The 15,974-nt window shown below is 55.6% G+C and overlaps 3 protein-coding genes across 4 annotated transcripts; 2 read left to right on the forward strand and 1 right to left on the reverse strand.

The window, feature by feature from the left end:
* The first annotated feature begins 107 nt into the window (after positions 1 to 107).
* Rnf167 (ring finger protein 167) lies at positions 108 to 4,179 on the forward strand. 2 transcript variants are annotated; one of them, XM_051167856.1, is made up of 9 exons: positions 108 to 646; positions 725 to 805; positions 1,964 to 2,089; positions 2,181 to 2,268; positions 2,433 to 2,523; positions 2,658 to 2,763; positions 3,028 to 3,121; positions 3,582 to 3,740; positions 3,818 to 4,179. In XM_051167856.1, exons 1-9 carry the CDS (start codon positions 563 to 565, stop codon positions 4,111 to 4,113), a joined length of 1,125 nt encoding a protein of 374 aa, XP_051023813.1. In that variant the 5' UTR covers positions 108 to 562; the 3' UTR covers positions 4,114 to 4,179. The 2 variants fall into 2 exon arrangements, with proteins under 2 accessions (XP_051023813.1, XP_051023812.1); XM_051167855.1 differs by having other exon boundaries at positions 3,660 to 3,740.
* Positions 4,180 to 4,721: 542 nt separating this feature from the next.
* Positions 4,722 to 7,347, reverse strand: Pfn1 (profilin 1). Its single transcript, XM_051167527.1, has 3 exons — positions 7,151 to 7,347; positions 5,556 to 5,748; positions 4,722 to 5,027 (listed from the first exon to the last, which is right to left on the reverse strand). Exons 1-3 carry the CDS (start codon positions 7,280 to 7,282, stop codon positions 4,930 to 4,932), a joined length of 423 nt encoding a protein of 140 aa, XP_051023484.1. The 5' UTR covers positions 7,283 to 7,347; the 3' UTR covers positions 4,722 to 4,929.
* Positions 7,348 to 10,563: 3,216 nt separating this feature from the next.
* On the forward strand, positions 10,564 to 15,441 carry Eno3 (enolase 3). Its single transcript, XM_051167528.1, has 11 exons — positions 10,564 to 10,774; positions 11,042 to 11,137; positions 11,285 to 11,343; positions 11,450 to 11,519; positions 11,822 to 11,955; positions 13,506 to 13,728; positions 13,841 to 14,038; positions 14,228 to 14,429; positions 14,811 to 14,919; positions 15,051 to 15,109; positions 15,194 to 15,441. Exons 1-11 carry the CDS (start codon positions 10,690 to 10,692, stop codon positions 15,261 to 15,263), a joined length of 1,305 nt encoding a protein of 434 aa, XP_051023485.1. The 5' UTR covers positions 10,564 to 10,689; the 3' UTR covers positions 15,264 to 15,441.
* The last annotated feature ends 533 nt before the right edge of the window (positions 15,442 to 15,974 follow it).

Consider the following 15,974-nt stretch of genomic DNA (forward strand, 5'->3'; position numbering starts at 1 on the left):
ACGGAGAAGAGGTTTGTAAACAGGGCAGCTCCGAGATCCCGGGCACTGAGGGGAAAGAAAAACAAATTAGATCGTGCCCTGAGCCCCGCAGCTCCTCCGTCTGCGCAGGCACTCTCTCACGTCGAACATTTCTTTCAACCGGCCTCTTGGGACCGGAAGTCCTCCGTCTTGAGCATCCAATACTGGAAGCGGCCTTTCTTTACCGGAAACCCTTTTCCGGGGGATAGGAAGGCGGCCTACCTGGCCGGAAGTCCCACCTCTTTGAGGTTTCCCCCACCCACAAGTTTTTCTGTTACCTGTTTGCCTTCGTTTCTACTCTGCGTTTTATTTCTATCCCAGGGAAAGATACATTGTCTCCCCGCCCCCCTGCTCCACTAAACTGGTTTGTTATCTCTGTCCCCGAGTCGGAGTTCCTTTCCCGACGTCCCCATGTAGCTGAGAAGTGGGACCTGGGGGTGCTTGGACCCCTGGGATCCTGAAGGAGAGGCAGAGAGGGCGCAGAGCTAGGCTTCCGCTCCTGCTGTCAGGACGCGACCTCCTCAGCCTTACCCCTCCCGCTGCCATGCACCCTGCGGCCTTCCCGCTTCCTGTTGTTGTGGCTACGGTGCTGTGGGGAGCAGCCCCTGTCCGAGGGCTTATTCGAGCGGTGAGTCTGAGGGTCGGATTGGGGAAGGGTGTTAAGAGATTTCAGGCATAAGAAAAAAATGGACTATTTCGTCTGCAGACCTCGGAACACAATGCCAGCATGGACTTTGCAGACCTCCCAGCTCTGTTTGGGGCCGCCCTGAGCGACGAGGGACTTCAGGTGACACTGTCCATTTCCCTATAGTCACCTGGGCAGGGGTAGGGTAGCCGTGCCCTGGAGGTCGGAAATCCTCCACTTAGCCACGGAATGCATTGGGCTGTGGATACCGTTCAGTGATAGTCTGCTTACCTAGCGTGAGTGAGACTCTAGGTTGAATCGTCAGCAACACAGCGCTGCCCCCCGCCCCAACCCCCTGAGTGCGTAGTTCAGAATCCAAAGGGAAAAGGCAGTGTCCACCGCTAGGACTCCCAAGCGTAAGAGGGAGACTGAGAGTAAATTAAGATTAAAGCAGGTGCTTATCAGTTATGTCTCTGGAGCTGCCTACTATTTGTATGGATGGCTGTGGACAGTCTTATAGTGAAATGGGTAATAGAAATTGGCTCAGGGCTATTGTGTTAACTAGCGAGAAGGCATGTCTGTAGCAATTCACTACAAAGTTCCTGTCACGTAGCAAGATCTATAGAGTTGTTTGTAAGAGAGGTAATTGAGAACTGAAGCAGATTGAATGTGCTGCATATACTTGAGAGGCCAATGTGAAAAAACTAGGGGTGGAAACGACGGGTGAGTCGCAAGCTGAGTTATGTTCAGTGGGAATCTAAAAAGCAAGTTTACAGCAGCCTAGAATAGGAAAGGCGTCTGTAGTAGGGATGTGTTTACTGTAGTTGCGCCTTCGGGAAGTAGAGTCTGCTTTTTGTTTTTTGGTTTTTTTTTTTTTTGAGACTGGACTCTGTAACCCTGGCAGTTCTGAACTGTGTAGACCAGGCTGGCCTGCAATTTAAAAGACATGCCTGCCTCTGTTTTCCAGGTGCTGGAATTGAATGCATGTTGTCACCATGCCTGCCTAAAATGTAGATTCTGATTTGGGTGGGATGCTCAGACCTCAAGAATGAGTAATGACAGCTGTGCCCGGTGGGGCACGCCTTTAATCCCAGCACTCAGAGGCAGAGGCTGGTAGATCTGTTTGAGTTCGAGGCCAGCCTGGTCTACAGAGTGAGTCCACAACAGCCAGGGCTACACAGAGAAACCCTGTCTCAAAAAACTGAAGGAAGAAGGAAAAAAGTAAAGATGGAGCTGCAGAATACAGATTGTATGTATGTGTAGTTGTGTGGGAGGCAGAACTAAAGATGAGAAATCCAACTGTGTGCTTTCGCCCTTCAGGGGTTCCTTGTGGAGGCCCACCCAGAGAACGCCTGCACCCCCATTGCCCCGCCACCCTCAGCCCCGGCCAACGGGTCGGTCTTCATTGCATTGCTCCGAAGATTCGACTGCAACTTTGACCTCAAGGTTGCTGCGTGTGGAACGGGAGCTGGTGAACAGGGTAAATGCATGCGTGGAGAATGCAAGGGTTATGACCCCGTACCTGCTGTCTCCTTAGGTCCTAAATGCTCAGAAAGCTGGCTATGGTGCAGCTGTGGTGCACAACGTGAATTCCAATGAACTCCTCAACATGGTGTGGAACAGTGGTACGGCTGGAGAAATCTGCACTACTGGGATTTCAGTGGGAGGACTAAAGACCTAAAGAGGCCAGCCAGGTTTTTTTTTGGGTGGGACTGGCAAAAAAGTGCCAAAAGCCAAGTTTCAGAGAATTGAGTGGAAGGCTAATTCCCTAATATTCTGCTCCCTGCAGAGGAAATCCAACAGCAGATCTGGATTCCGTCGGTGTTTATTGGAGAGAGAAGCGCAGAGTACTTACGAGCCCTTTTTGTCTATGAGAAGGGGTAGGCTTTAACGCTTTCCTCTCACCCTTCCCTCCTCTCCATGCCAGCCTGGAGCCCGGGCCCTCCAGCCTCACCCACCAGGCTCCTCATGCATGCTGTGTCTTGCCTGCCTTGAGCCTTGTCTCTTTCCTCAGGGCTCGGGTGCTTCTGGTTCCAGACAACAGTTTCCCCTTGGGCTATTACCTCATTCCTTTCACTGGGATTGTAGGGCTGCTGGTCTTGGCCATGGGAGCAGTGCTGGTAAGTAGCTGAGAAAACTTATAAGGCCATACTGGATCTGGAGAGGGAGTCGAGTTTTTTGGATTTTCTTTTTTGGGGGGCGGTTTTCAAGACAGAGTCTCTCTATGTAGTCTTGGCTGTCCAGGACTCGCTTTGTAGACCAGGCTGGCCTCAACTCAGAGATCCACCTGCCTCTCCCTCCCTGAGTGCTGGGATTAAAGGTGTGTGTCACCACACCCAGCTTGGATTTTTTTTAAAACCTGGTTCACTCTACCTTACCCCTAGATAGTTCGTTGTATCCAGCACCGGAAACGGCTTCAGCGGAATCGACTTACCAAAGAACAGCTGAAACAGATCCCTACACATGACTATCAAAAGGGTAAGGGCATGTGAAGCCCCCCCCCCCTTTTTTGTAATAGCTGTCCTCATCTTAAAGGAGCCTTGAGCCCTGTAGATAAGGGGTACAAAGAGCAAGAAAGATGCCACCTTTGCTCGTCTTTTACCCACAACCAAAGGAGCTAGGGCAGGGCAGGAGCAAGTGAAGTGTTTGACCATGTGTGAGTGTGAGCAAGTGTGCCTGTGTGCACGCTTGGTGAAAAGTAGAAAGATGTAAGGAGTTGGGAGGACTCGGAGCAGGTGAGGGTTGGGTTAGCTACCCCTGGAGCCTCCAGTACCATAAAAGGCTATAGCAAAGGCCTTGCCCCTCCCACTTCTGCTTTCCCCTCCAACCCCCACCCCACTTCCCTTATCTGTTTGTCCCCACTAGCCCTAAGGTTTTCTGTGTCCTGCTCTAAGAGCTTGCATTGGTTTGGTAATACTTGGGAAAGTAGTTTTTACAGGTTTTAGTTTTAGCCTTCCACAGTTGATTCTCTTGGGCTTGGTTCTGAGTGGCTCAGTGAGTCCTTTTCTTCTCCCAGGAGATGGATATGAAGTCTGTGCCATCTGCCTGGATGAGTATGAGGATGGGGACAAGCTCAGAGTCCTTCCTTGTGCCCATGGTAAGGCCACCTGTGCCCTATGCGCTCCTGCGTACCTGCAGGGACCTGGTGCCTCATGAATGTACTCATCTCTACAGCTTATCACAGTCGCTGTGTGGACCCCTGGCTCACTCAGACCCGGAAGACCTGCCCTATCTGCAAGCAGCCTGTTCATCGGGGGCCTGGGGATGAGGAGCAGGAGGAAGAAACGCAAGGGCAAGAGGAAGGTGACGAAGGCGAGCCAAGGGACCAACCCGCTTCAGAATGGACCCCGCTCCTGGGCTCCAGCCCCACTCTTCCCGCCTCCTTTGGATCCCTGGCCCCAGCTCCCACAGTCTTTCCTGGGCCCTCCACAGAGCCTTCACCCTCTCCTTCATCTGCTGCCCTGGCCTGATTCTCCCAAACCTGGTGCCTCTGATGGCCTCTTTGCACAAACTCTTCTCTCCAGTCTAATAAGCTGAGGGACGGGGACATTAGCACTCCAGGTTCTTGGACCTGGCCTCCTCCTCGAGGGCGCTGGGAGCCATGGGAACTTGGTCTTCATTCACTTCTTGGGTTAATAAAATTTTTTTTGTGTGTGTGGATGAACAAAGAGTGAAGATCATTTTCACACAGGTAAAATTCTATAAAAGAATTAACTTGTCAGGGGGACAGCCCCAGCTGCATTTGCGATGACTCAGGGACGGGGAGCCCCACCTACACACGATGACTCAAGTAGCCCTGCCTCACCCGCAGGCCTGGACCCATTCTCTGGCCTGGATGGCTAAGTTCCATTACATACAAAATCAACTGAGCCTAAAGTGGAGACATAGTTATAGAGGGACCTGCCTTGTGTATGGAAGGGTACCTACTTCACCCAGGGGCTGAGAGAAGAATTGAAACGCATTGGACACGGCCCAAAGCAGGGCACCGTACTTGTCTCCAACTAATGCCCCAAGTGCAAACTACACACGCAGGACCTTGTTAGTAGAATCTTTTTTTATTCAGAAAAAAAAACAAAAACAAAAAAAAAAAAAAAAAATTTTCCCCAAACACACACAGGAGGGGGTATGGGTAGGGGGAGGTATCTGTCCATCCAGCCCCAGCCCCCAGCCCATGTGGTTTTGGCAGCAATAAGGGAAATGGGGTAATGGCCCAAAAAAATAATGGTGCGTGTGTGGAAAGAAGGGGTGCAAAAGCTGAAGAGCGGTGGGGGAGGGGGCAGACGAGGTCAGTACTGGGAACGCCGAAGGTGAGAGGCCATCTCATAACATTTCTTGTTGATCAAACCACCGTGGACACCTTCTTTGCCCATCAGCAGGACTAGCGCTGGAGGGAAGAGAGAGGAGGCTAGGACCCAGGTGCCAGTTGAACCCTGCCAGCTGTTCAGCAGCTGTCCAGCCCTGGGGGTGTAATCTAACCTCATCCCTCCTAACCAGCCCTCCCCCCTCATACACACAGGCAGGCTGTCAGTCACCCTAAAACAATAGAGCTTTTCAATGGAGGAGGGAAAAAAAAGTCCCAAGCTTAAAGACTAGGGAAAAGGCAAAATTTAGAGGTCACAGGCTTAACAGGCTGTAGACTGCTGGGGATGAGCTTCCTACCTCTCAAATTTTCACAGAACCCAAGATTAGAGCCAAATGCTGACTTAATCCCAACAGTGTACTCCAAGCAAACTCAAGCAGGAAGGGACTTAGGTAATTTACAAGATGGGGAGCCAGAGCAGCAGAACCCAAGGAACTATCCGAGGTTCCCACATCCAGCAGGCTGAGAGCAAAGTATCTTGCAGTCTTCACATTGAGGAGCCACAGATTAACCCCAAACGATTAACAAAACCAGTCAAACTCAGAAACTCACTCTTGGCAGTCATGGTGACAGTGACATTGAAGGTGGGGGCTCCTCCGGTGCTCTTGGTACGAAGATCCATTGTAAATTCCCCGTCCTGCAGCAGTGAGTCCCGGATCACAGAACATTTCTGGCCCCCAAGTGTCAGCCCATTCACAAAAAAACTTGATCGGTCTTTGCCTACCAGGACACCAACCTCAGCTGGCTAGAAGAAACAATCACTTCATTAAGTTAGTTCACTGGCGTAACTTGTCTTCCAATACCCAGCTATTTACCCTGGAGTGTGAGTGAAGACTCTTCATAGCCACCATCAAAAGTTACAGGGGGTAGAGCCCCGTGGGCAGGGCAGGGCACGGCACACTTATGATCCTAAAGCCGAGGAAGTAGGACCAGTAAGTAATATTCCTCTGGAGACTTAGATCTTCGTGTTTAATAGGGAAAGCAAATCAAGAAAATGCAGGGCACCCAAAAAAAAAAAAAAAAATCCATGATCTTAGGGGAACCTTTGGATGCTCACAACAGTCCTTCAGGGAAAGCAGAAGCAGAGGGGGGAAGGGAGGGGGTAGAGAGGGAGGAGAAGCAACTTTGCCCTTATTTGGTCAAAGGTTCTGCAGGCGTTGTTAGAAGCCAGGACGCCTGGGTCTCCCAGTAACCTAGAGTTTAGGTCCAGGTATCTACGCCCCAAGATGAAGAGGCCGGCCCCTGGGGGCTTTCTGCCTAAAAGTTTTCAAGGGTGGGGGACTAGGCTGTCTTTGAGTCTAGACATCTCAGGGAACCTTTCTCCCCCCACACCCCATAAACCCCAAACCCCTATATCCGGTACCCTCCCGCCCGGAAATCCCCTTCCCCCCCATTCGAGCTTCCGCTCCCCCTCCCCACTTCCGGGCTGTGTGGCCAGGGAAGGTGGTGGGGACAGCAGCAAACCTTATTCCTTCACTTTTACTGTTCTCAGAACTTCTCGCAAAGTTCGCCTGCCGCGGGACCGGCCGGGATGGCGGGAAGGGAGGGTGAGGGGACTTCCGGGAGCGGCCTCAGAGGAATGCTGAGGCTAACGCGCCGAACTGGGGGTGTGTGTCTGCCGGCCTCGCCCTCTCTAACGGAGCTGGGAGGGGCGGAGGGCTCTCGGAGGTCCGGCCGGGGCCGAGGCCACGCGCCCGGCGCGCCCACCGCACCCCCGCGACGGGGAGACAATGGTGGCAGCCAGCGCGAGCCGGCGGCCCGAGGGGGAGCCCGGGCTCCCCCAGTTCCTTTATCGATCGCAATCCCAGGCTGAAACTGCGGCGCGTGCCTAGGCGCCCCGCCCTGGGGCAGGCGGAAGTGGGCCGCCGCACCGGGCAACGCGCCCCTCCCCGCCCTGTGCCCCGGATGTAACGCCCCGTCGCCGCAGAAAGCGGGGCGGCGGGCGAGATGGGCGCCGCCGCCGAGGGGGGCTCGGGAGGCGCCGAGCCCCGTGCAGCCGCCATCCGCGCCGCTTCCAGGCGGACGGCCGGAGCGCGGCCCCTCGCTGCCCTCGCCAGACTGCGCCCGCCCCCACCCAGCACTCCCCCCCACCCCCCAGGAGGGTCCGAGCCCCGTCACGGCCCGGGACCGCGCAAGCTTCGCAGTACCGTGATGCTAACGAAGGTCTTCCCGGGGACGGCGGCCCACACGGAGGGCGAGTCCTTGTAGCCTACGATGGCCGCGTCCTGACAGGTCCCGTCCGCCATGAGGCTGTCGACGTAGGCGTTCCACCCGGACATGGCGCTGCTGCTGCTGCTGCTGCTGCTGCTGCTGCTGGGCCGCTCTGTCTGCGGGCTGCTGCTGGGGCCGCGGGCTGGGCGCGGGCGGGCGGGCGGGGGGGAGAGAGGCAGAGAGCTCGGGGCACGCGCTGCCGTCCGGAACGCGGCTGTGTTAGCTGTGCAGCAGCCCTCGCACCGCCACTTCCTGCTCCTCCTCCCCCCCCCCTCAGATTTTTATTTGCAAAGGGCGGCGGGGCGGGGCCTGCTCCCCGTTCCCTCCCTCCCTCCCTCCATCTGCCCCTTCCCTGCCTGGCCAGATAGCGAACTTTTTTGCAAATGCAATTTTTAAAAGCCCTCCCCTCCCTTTCCCCCCCCATACACCGAAACACGTTTTTGCAAAATTTGCCGAGTTCGATGGAAAGCCACGCAAAAGGCTGGAATGGTGGTGGCAAGAGAGAGGTTAAGGTTAGGGATGGGGGGGACTCGCTCCAATTCATACTGAATTAAAAAGCCACTTAGGTAGAGACGGAAGAAGAAAAATTAAGAAAATCAGTAAGAGCGAGCAAATTAAAGTGGGTTCGGGGAACTCAGGGTTAAACCCAACGAGTCCCCCTACTCCCCCCCCACCTCCGCGGGAGGGAAGGAACGGCGGGCGGCGGCGCGTGCGCCCGCGCCTGCGCCGGGCCAGTGAGAAGACAGCGCGTGGGGCGGTTGGGGCTAGCGGCCGGCTGCGCGAGCGCGCCTGGAAGGACCGATTCGGACCTTCCTAGGAGGGAAGATGCGTGTCCCTACCAGGCGGAACGGGCAGAGGCCCTGGGTTGCGCTCTGCTGCCCGCTCCTCTTTTAAATTTGCTTAAACGATAAGAGAGCATAAGTAAATTTGATTTTTTAAAAAAATAAATACTCTGGTCATCTTTCGGTGTTAAAGGTCTCCAACCAGGGCACCTGTCCCAACCGTCTGCGTGAACGCACATGCAGTAGGGTCCACTCGAGCGCATCCCTGTGTTCCAGGGGAATTATTCCTTCGCTGGATCCTCTCCAGCTCAGAGCCTCGCCCCACGCCAGAACCCTCTCTCTACAGAGGTCATTGAATAGGGGCGCCGGCCGGTGACACGGACGGGACTCCTTTCTAAAGGCGGAAGAATACTAAGAAGTACGAAGGATGGCGACTTTTACAAGAAGGGGAAAGTCCCTTCTACTTTGGGCCCTTTGAGTTTTTGTTCTTTTTTTTTTTTTTTTTCCCCCGTGAAACTTTTGCTAAGTACTTGTGTGCGGCCAGCTCACCCGCCGCTCGGCAGCCCGGTGAGGCTAGCCAGGGGTGACGGAGTCACTCGGGACCCCTTGCGTCCGAGGGGCTCGGCCGCTTCCGGTGCCCCGGAGGAGGAGGGGCGCGCGCCGGGGTCTGCAGCCCCTACCCGGTGGAGGGACTTGGCTTCCTTTCTGCAGCCGGGTTGGGCTCCCTGGTGTTCATCCCTAACCCTAGCTCCCCACGCCCACCGAGCCCAGGTTCTTCGACAGCCGCGTGGCTGAGTCACGGGCGGGGCCGCGCCGGGGCACGTGGCGCCGCTCCGCGCCCGCCATCCCCATGACCTCTGGCCTGCGCGCCTACTGCCCCAGGGTGGAAAAATCCCGCAGGGAGCGGCAGGAGATAAGAGGGGAGGGGCCGGGCCGGGGATGAGACGACAGGTGGGGACCCTAGGGTGGAGGCCAAGGAGGTCGACCCTAAGGCGAGGGCCGGCCGGGAGGAGCGCTGTAGAGCTGGCCGCGGAGTGAGTCACCCGCCCCAGCGCCGGCGGGCGAGAAGCCCAGGCGCCCCGGGACACCAGCCGGTCGGGCGTCGGCAGAGCGCGAGGCCGACCCCACACTAGCCCTAGCCCCGCCAAAGGCGGAGACAGTTACCGAGTGCAGGGACTCACTTTCCGCGGTGCTGCAAACGGATGGACAGAGAGGCCGCAGGCATCCAGGAGCTTACAAAGGGTCCATCCCCCTTTCCCGTCCGTGGTTGTTTTTTGTTTCTGTTTTTTCCCCCATTCGTGATATAACACCATCATTCTTTGATAGACAAGGGGCTGGGCGCTGAAGAGTACACAGTCGCTGGGGAAAAGGGCTCCTGAGCACTACGCTTCACGCTGGCCCCTAAGTGCTGCCCCAGCACTATCCGTCGGGCGCCAGGCCAGCGCTCAGTGCTGGTCTATATTCGTCTCCTGGCCTCTCTCATACCTCTTCGCTGGCCAAGGGAGGGCAGGGTGGAGTGGTGCCGAAATGGCAGCTTTGAGGGCCCCGCGAAGTGAAGGCTCTTTGGTGGAGGGGTGTCGACTTTAGACCACAGAGCTTGCTCAGCATCACTGCTTCTTCCCCCCAACTGTGTGGCCTGCGCTGCCTGCCTCCTAGTGAGTGGAGCACGTGCTCATGTCAGTCTTGCAGCCCCTTTCCTAGGCCCCCTCCTCAGCCTGCCGGGCTCGGGTTACCCCTGGCCTTTCCTAAAGGGCACTAGTTCCTCTTTAACCTTTAGGACGGGCAGGACCCTCCGACCCTCCCCATCAGAGCCCCTCTCCTGTTTGCTCAAAGAGTGGACTTCAAAGTAGAGACCTTTATTGGGGAACAGAAAACAGTGTATGGGAGTCGTTATTAACTTTTGAGAAGGGGTGCGTGCCCCAGGCCAGAAGCATCTGCTCTAGGCAGTAGTGGGCACTTGGCTGCCTGCCTGGTGTGGAGGGGAGGATGGGGTGAGAGAGGCAGGCGGGGCTGGCCGGGGCACAGGGTGGCTTGGGGATAAATGCCCAGCTCACAGGGTGAGCTGACACTGTCCCAGCTGCAGCCTAGCCCAGAAGCTCCATTCAAAGTTCCAAGGAAGACATCACAGGTTCGGTAAAACTTCAGTTATGCGGTATGCAGGTGTGGCCTGGTGCCAGCTTGGAAAACGTGAGGGAAATTTTGCCTGTGTTCTTCCTAGGACTGAGGGTGCTTGAAAAAGAAAGTGGCCAGGATGGAGCAAGCAGGGTTGGGGCAAATACTGAGGGGTACTGACAGATAGAGGAAAGGAGGTGCTGGGGAGCGGGGAAGCAGATGAAGAAGGCAGAAGTGAGGCCAGCAGAGAATTTAGGGTCTTAGGAGGATTTGGGCATGGGACCAGAGCCAGACAGGGTTGAGGGCTGGAAGACCCAGCAAGCATAAAGGCAAAGTTCTAAAGTCAGGAGCCCTTGGTTCTCAGCCTGGGAGGGTGGAATGGGAGCTGCTCTGAGTGGGGGAGGGGGCTGGCCTCCCTGCCTGCCTCTTTGGTCTGTGACCTTTTTATGGGGGTATTTTTAGCTCCAGCACCTGCCTTCTTCGGGTGGAGAAGACTCTTAAAAGGGCAAGGGATTCCCAGTTCCTTAAGGGATCAGCTGCCCACACTCGCTCACCCTCTCACAGCCTCCTGTGGTGCAGCCATGGCCATGCAGAAAATCTTTGCCCGAGAAATCCTGGACTCCAGGGGCAACCCCACAGTGGAGGTGGACCTGCATACTGCCAAGGGTAACCCGTGCCTGTTCGATTGTCTTGCCTCTGAAGACCCCTAACCTCACCTGCTGCTCCTCTGAGAGTTCGATGCCACATCCCGCTCTCCGTCCGAGGGTCTTCTCCCCCAGACCCACTCCTTCATAGGCCCTCCTCCCTTCCTCTGGCCCAACGCTGGGGGAGGCTGGGAGTTTCTCTGTATTTTCTCCTTTCTCTGGGCACAGGGAGGTGACCCCAGGCCTTGGCGGGCGGACTCCCTCTGACTTGCCACTTCCTCCTGCCCAGGTCGATTCCGAGCAGCTGTGCCCAGTGGAGCGTCCACGGGTATCTATGAAGCCCTGGAACTAAGAGACGGAGATAAATCACGCTACCTGGGGAAAGGTGAGCTAATCCGACACGACAAGGAAGGAGCCTGTGTCAGGGCGGATGCGGGACAGGCACAGAGGGCGGAACCCAAAGCAAGGACCCCACACGGGAAGAGGCCCCAAGCCACTTAAAATGTGAACCCCTTTGTTCTCTGGCCTTCAGGAGTGCTGAAGGCTGTGGAGCACATCAACAAGACTCTAGGTCCTGCTCTGCTGGAAAAGGCAAGTGGAGGAGCCAGCCCCCCCCCCCATCCCGTGACCCTGTGCCTCACGTTCTCACTGCTCCTTCAACCCACACGTTCCCGTTCCCGACCTCTGCCTCTTCCAGAAACTAAGTGTTGTGGATCAAGAGAAAGTCGACAAGTTCATGATTGAGCTGGACGGGACAGAGAATAAGTGTGAGTGAAGTGGCAGAGGTGGGGAGGGTGTGGCCCGTGGCAAGGGTGCAAGAGAGACCACGGATCCCACATCTCGGGGGCACGCTGTAGCTGGGTAGAGGCATTTCCTGATGTCTGTCTCCCGCCAGGCCTGGCCAGCAGTAGACAAATGGGAAACTGATGGCCCGGGGAAGAGAGAGGAGTTAACAAAATGTTAATGTCAAGTGGCTTCCTCCTGGGGTGACCAGAGGGAATGTTCTAGGAGGAACTAACTCCTAACCCTGTAAGAGGTCTCATCCTTTCCCCTGCCTGCCTCCCTCTAGCCAAGTTTGGAGCCAATGCCATCCTGGGTGTGTCCCTGGCCGTTTGCAAGGCTGGAGCAGCTGAGAAGGGGGTCCCTCTCTACCGGCACATCGCAGACCTTGCAGGGAACCCTGACCTTGTCCTTCCTGTGCCTGTGAGTGTGGCCAGCCCTTCCTACTCTCCGGGACAGCTGCCCCTCCCCACCTAGGAATGTTTGAGCAGCCCCCTAGAAAAATCTACCTTTTCAGATCCTGCTCCAAAGAAGCATTTCCTGAAACGCAATCTTCCCGGCCCCTCCCTCTTTCTTTTCCCACAGTCTAAAGCTAAGCCTCTTGACTTCGCCTTCCCTTGCCAGGTCCCTGGGTTCCTTCACATTCCAGGCTCAGGCCAGTTGTCCAGATGCCATCTCCTCATCCTCCCTGTCAGCTTTGAAAGTGCTTTCAGGGCAGGGAGCTCCATATTTCTTTGTGTCCTCTGAGTCCATATGAAACCATTGCCCTCTCATTTGTAATCCTTTGAACTTTGTAGAGTGCAAAGCAAGCCCTGAGCATTCCAAGTCCTGTGTGAATGTGTGCATTTACATGAGCCAGCCTTTTCAAAGACCCCAAGCTTCAGACCCTTGGAGGAATGGCCAAGTCTGTCCCCTAGGCTAAGGTTCAGAGGTGTGGCAAAGCCTTCCTCGATGACCAAGTACAAATCCCCTTCCTCCCCTGCTCCTCTACAGAGGCTGCTTTTACCTGGATCCCGTAGCCCTGTCCCTTGGTCCAGCTGTATAGCACAGACCGCACCTCTCGTGTGCGTGCACACACTCACCCCCTGGTCCAGCTGTATAGCACAGACTGCACCTCTCGTGTGCGTGCACACACTCACCCGCTTCTCTGCCCAGCTGTACATAATAAACACACTGAGCTCTGTAGAAGGAACACAGCGCGTCCAGTATGTCCGCGTCCCGGCTTTCCGTGTGTCCACCAGCTGTCTTCTTCTTCATCCCTTGTTACTCCAGTCACTTATACCCTTGGAACCGGAACCTAGTCTCAATAATAATGCTGCCATTTGTGGTTACCAGAGGAAGAATGGGTTAAGCGCACTAACTCAGGAGACACACAGCTACTGAGTTCAGACCCAGGCCTTGCCTGTTCTCTAGTTGTGTGACCTTAGGTTGTTTAATCTCTATTCCTCACTTTTTCATCTGTAAAGAAGAAATTGATAAGCGTCTACAGTTGTTTTTTTTTTGTTTTTTTTTTTTTTTTGGTTTTTCGAGACAGGGTTTCTCTGTGTAGCCTTGGCCATCCTGGACTCACTTTGTAGACCAGGCTGGCCTCGAACTCACAGCTATCCACCTGCCTCTGCCTCCCGAGTGCTGGGACTAAAGGCGTGAGCCACCACGCCCGGCTAAGCGTCTACAGTTAATAGAGGTGTTTTGAGAATGAAACAAGCTCGCTTACTTAGAAATAGTGTTCCCTCTTATAGGTCAGGCGCATGTTAGGAGCTTTATATTCGAGCTCTCTTAATTCTCAGAAGAATAGGGCAGGCAGGGGAGCAGGCTTCATCACCATCTTGTAGAAAATCGGGGAAGGTTCTGAGGAGTCCAGTTAAGCCTCCTAGAGCGATCAGCTAGTGGGCAGCGTCCAGCTTGCTCCTCCAGTGCCCTCTCACCTTTGACCCCTCACGCCAGCCAGCTCTGAGCACTGTCTCCTGTCTCAGGCCTTCAATGTGATCAATGGGGGCTCTCATGCTGGGAACAAGCTGGCCATGCAGGAGTTCATGATCCTGCCGGTGGGAGCCAGCTCTTTCAAGGAAGCCATGCGCATTGGCGCCGAGGTCTACCACCACCTCAAGGGGGTCATCAAGGCCAAGTACGGGAAGGACGCCACGAATGTGGGGGACGAGGGCGGCTTTGCACCCAACATCCTGGAGAACAACGAGGGTCAGTGCCGAGCATCCTGGGCAGAGACCACTGGGTCGGTACGAGGAGGGGAGAGAGCGGCTCAGGTCCAGGGGACACCGGAGTCTCAGGTCATTCCTCGCTCCTCCCCCAGCCCTGGAGCTGCTGAAGACAGCCATCCAGGCGGCGGGCTACCCAGACAAGGTGGTAATCGGCATGGACGTGGCAGCATCTGAGTTCTATCGGAATGGGAAGTATGATCTGGACTTCAAGTCACCTGACGACCCTGCACGGCACATCAGTGGGGAAAAGCTTGGGGAGCTGTACAAGAGCTTCATCAAGGACTATCCTGGTGAGAGTCCCACGTGCGCTCCCTGCCTTGCTGTCCTGCACTTGCCTAACACAGATTTCAGTCTTTGGCCTTGTCACAGCTGCAGTCCTTCCTGTCCTTGGCTCCATCACAGCCGCCATTTAGCCCTGTTACGTGTCACCCCTCCATCCCGCCGTCCCTAACCCAGCTGTGCTCCCAACCCTCTCCCAGTGGTCTCCATTGAGGACCCCTTTGACCAGGATGACTGGGCAACATGGACCTCATTCCTCTCTGGGGTGGACATCCAGATTGTGGGAGATGACCTTACAGTCACTAACCCCAAGAGGATCGCTCAGGCTGTTGAGAAGAAGGCATGCAACTGCCTGCTACTGAAGGTCAACCAGATCGGCTCAGTGACGGAATCCATCCAGGCGTGAGTGGCTCCTGACAACTCAGGCTCGCCATGGCCACCTGCAGCTCCGGCTCAACCCAGTGTGCTGTTCTTGCCATAAGTCTGCCCTTCCTTGGGAACCTGACCTCTTAACCCCAAGCCTATGACTAACCCTTGGCTTGTCCCCAAGACCTTTGCCATTGAGCTCTGCCACGACCCTTAGCCTCCCTCCGTACTGTGCCGTCTTCTCACCACCCTAATCCGAGATCAGAAATCTCTCCTGCTTCCCCAGAGAACTTAGCATCACTGCCTTCCGTGCAGTGTCCACTGCCCCCAAACAAAGGCAAAGCTGTGCGTTGCCCACCCCTGGCTTTCTTGTTGAGGAGATCACATAAGGCCTTAGCAGATGTCCTTTCCACACAGCTGCAAACTGGCACAGTCTAATGGCTGGGGGGTGATGGTGAGCCACCGCTCTGGGGAGACGGAAGACACTTTCATTGCCGACCTCGTGGTGGGCCTCTGCACGGGACAGGTAGGCATGCATGCAGGGGTCCCCGCTACTGAGTATCTAACCAGCCTCCTCAGTCACCTTGGATGGAGGCCACTACAGCCTGCTCCTTCGGGGCCCAGCCCAACCCCTCCAAATCCCTTTTCCCACCTCAGATCAAGACTGGTGCCCCCTGCCGTTCGGAGCGTCTGGCCAAATACAACCAGCTTATGAGGTACAGTGGGTACAGAGGCCTGGACAGTGGGGAGAGGAAGGTCCTCCTGTGTTATAAGGCAGCAGCTCTGGTTCTGTGTTACAGGATTGAGGAGGCTCTTGGGGACAAAGCTGTCTTTGCTGGACGAAAGTTCCGTAATCCAAAGGCCAAGTGAGAAGCTGGAGACTCCTGAGTTCCACAGGGCAGACGCAGGCCTCTAAGCCCTTCTCCCTGAAATAAACACTACCAAACAGGACCATGGTGTACTCCTTGGAAGGAAGGAGGGAACAGCTTGATTAGAAGGGCAGGAGGCAGACAGACGATGACACGAAACCTGCTGTGTGTGACAAGGAAGTGGGGACTTGAGAGCTCAGTGAATGGAGAACAGAGAAACTCACATTTTGGGATGAAGCTGGAGGAAGCAAGGGCTGTGTGTGAACAGGAGCTGGAGGGCGTTAAGGAGACAGCTGCTGAGTGGGCAGCGGGGGACAGAGAGGGGCTGGGGGTCCTGGAGCTGAGGGCGTTAAGGAGACAGCTACTGAATGGACAGCGGGGGACGGAGAGGGGCTGGGGGTCCTGGAGCTGGAGGGCGTTAAGGAGACAGCTACTGAGAGGGCAGCGGGGGACGGAGAGGGGCTGGGGGGGTCCTTGCCCTCCCAGTATGAGTGGCCTGGATCACCACGCTGCACCAGACTGAGTGTTCACAACCCTTGACAGTACTAACCTAGACAGGTCTTATCAGATACTTAGATTCTTCTGCTCTTTTACACATGAGGAAGCCAAGACACAAAGTCCAGTATATTCTAGTCAACACAGCAGAGGGAGCAGCTGTAGAGCCAGGACAAAGCGAGGGCATTTGGCTTCAGCCTTAATATATCTTAGTGGG

This window comes from Acomys russatus, chromosome 25 (assembly GCF_903995435.1).
Source record: "Acomys russatus chromosome 25, mAcoRus1.1, whole genome shotgun sequence".
In the NCBI taxonomy this organism is placed as follows: domain Eukaryota; kingdom Metazoa; phylum Chordata; class Mammalia; order Rodentia; family Muridae; genus Acomys; species Acomys russatus.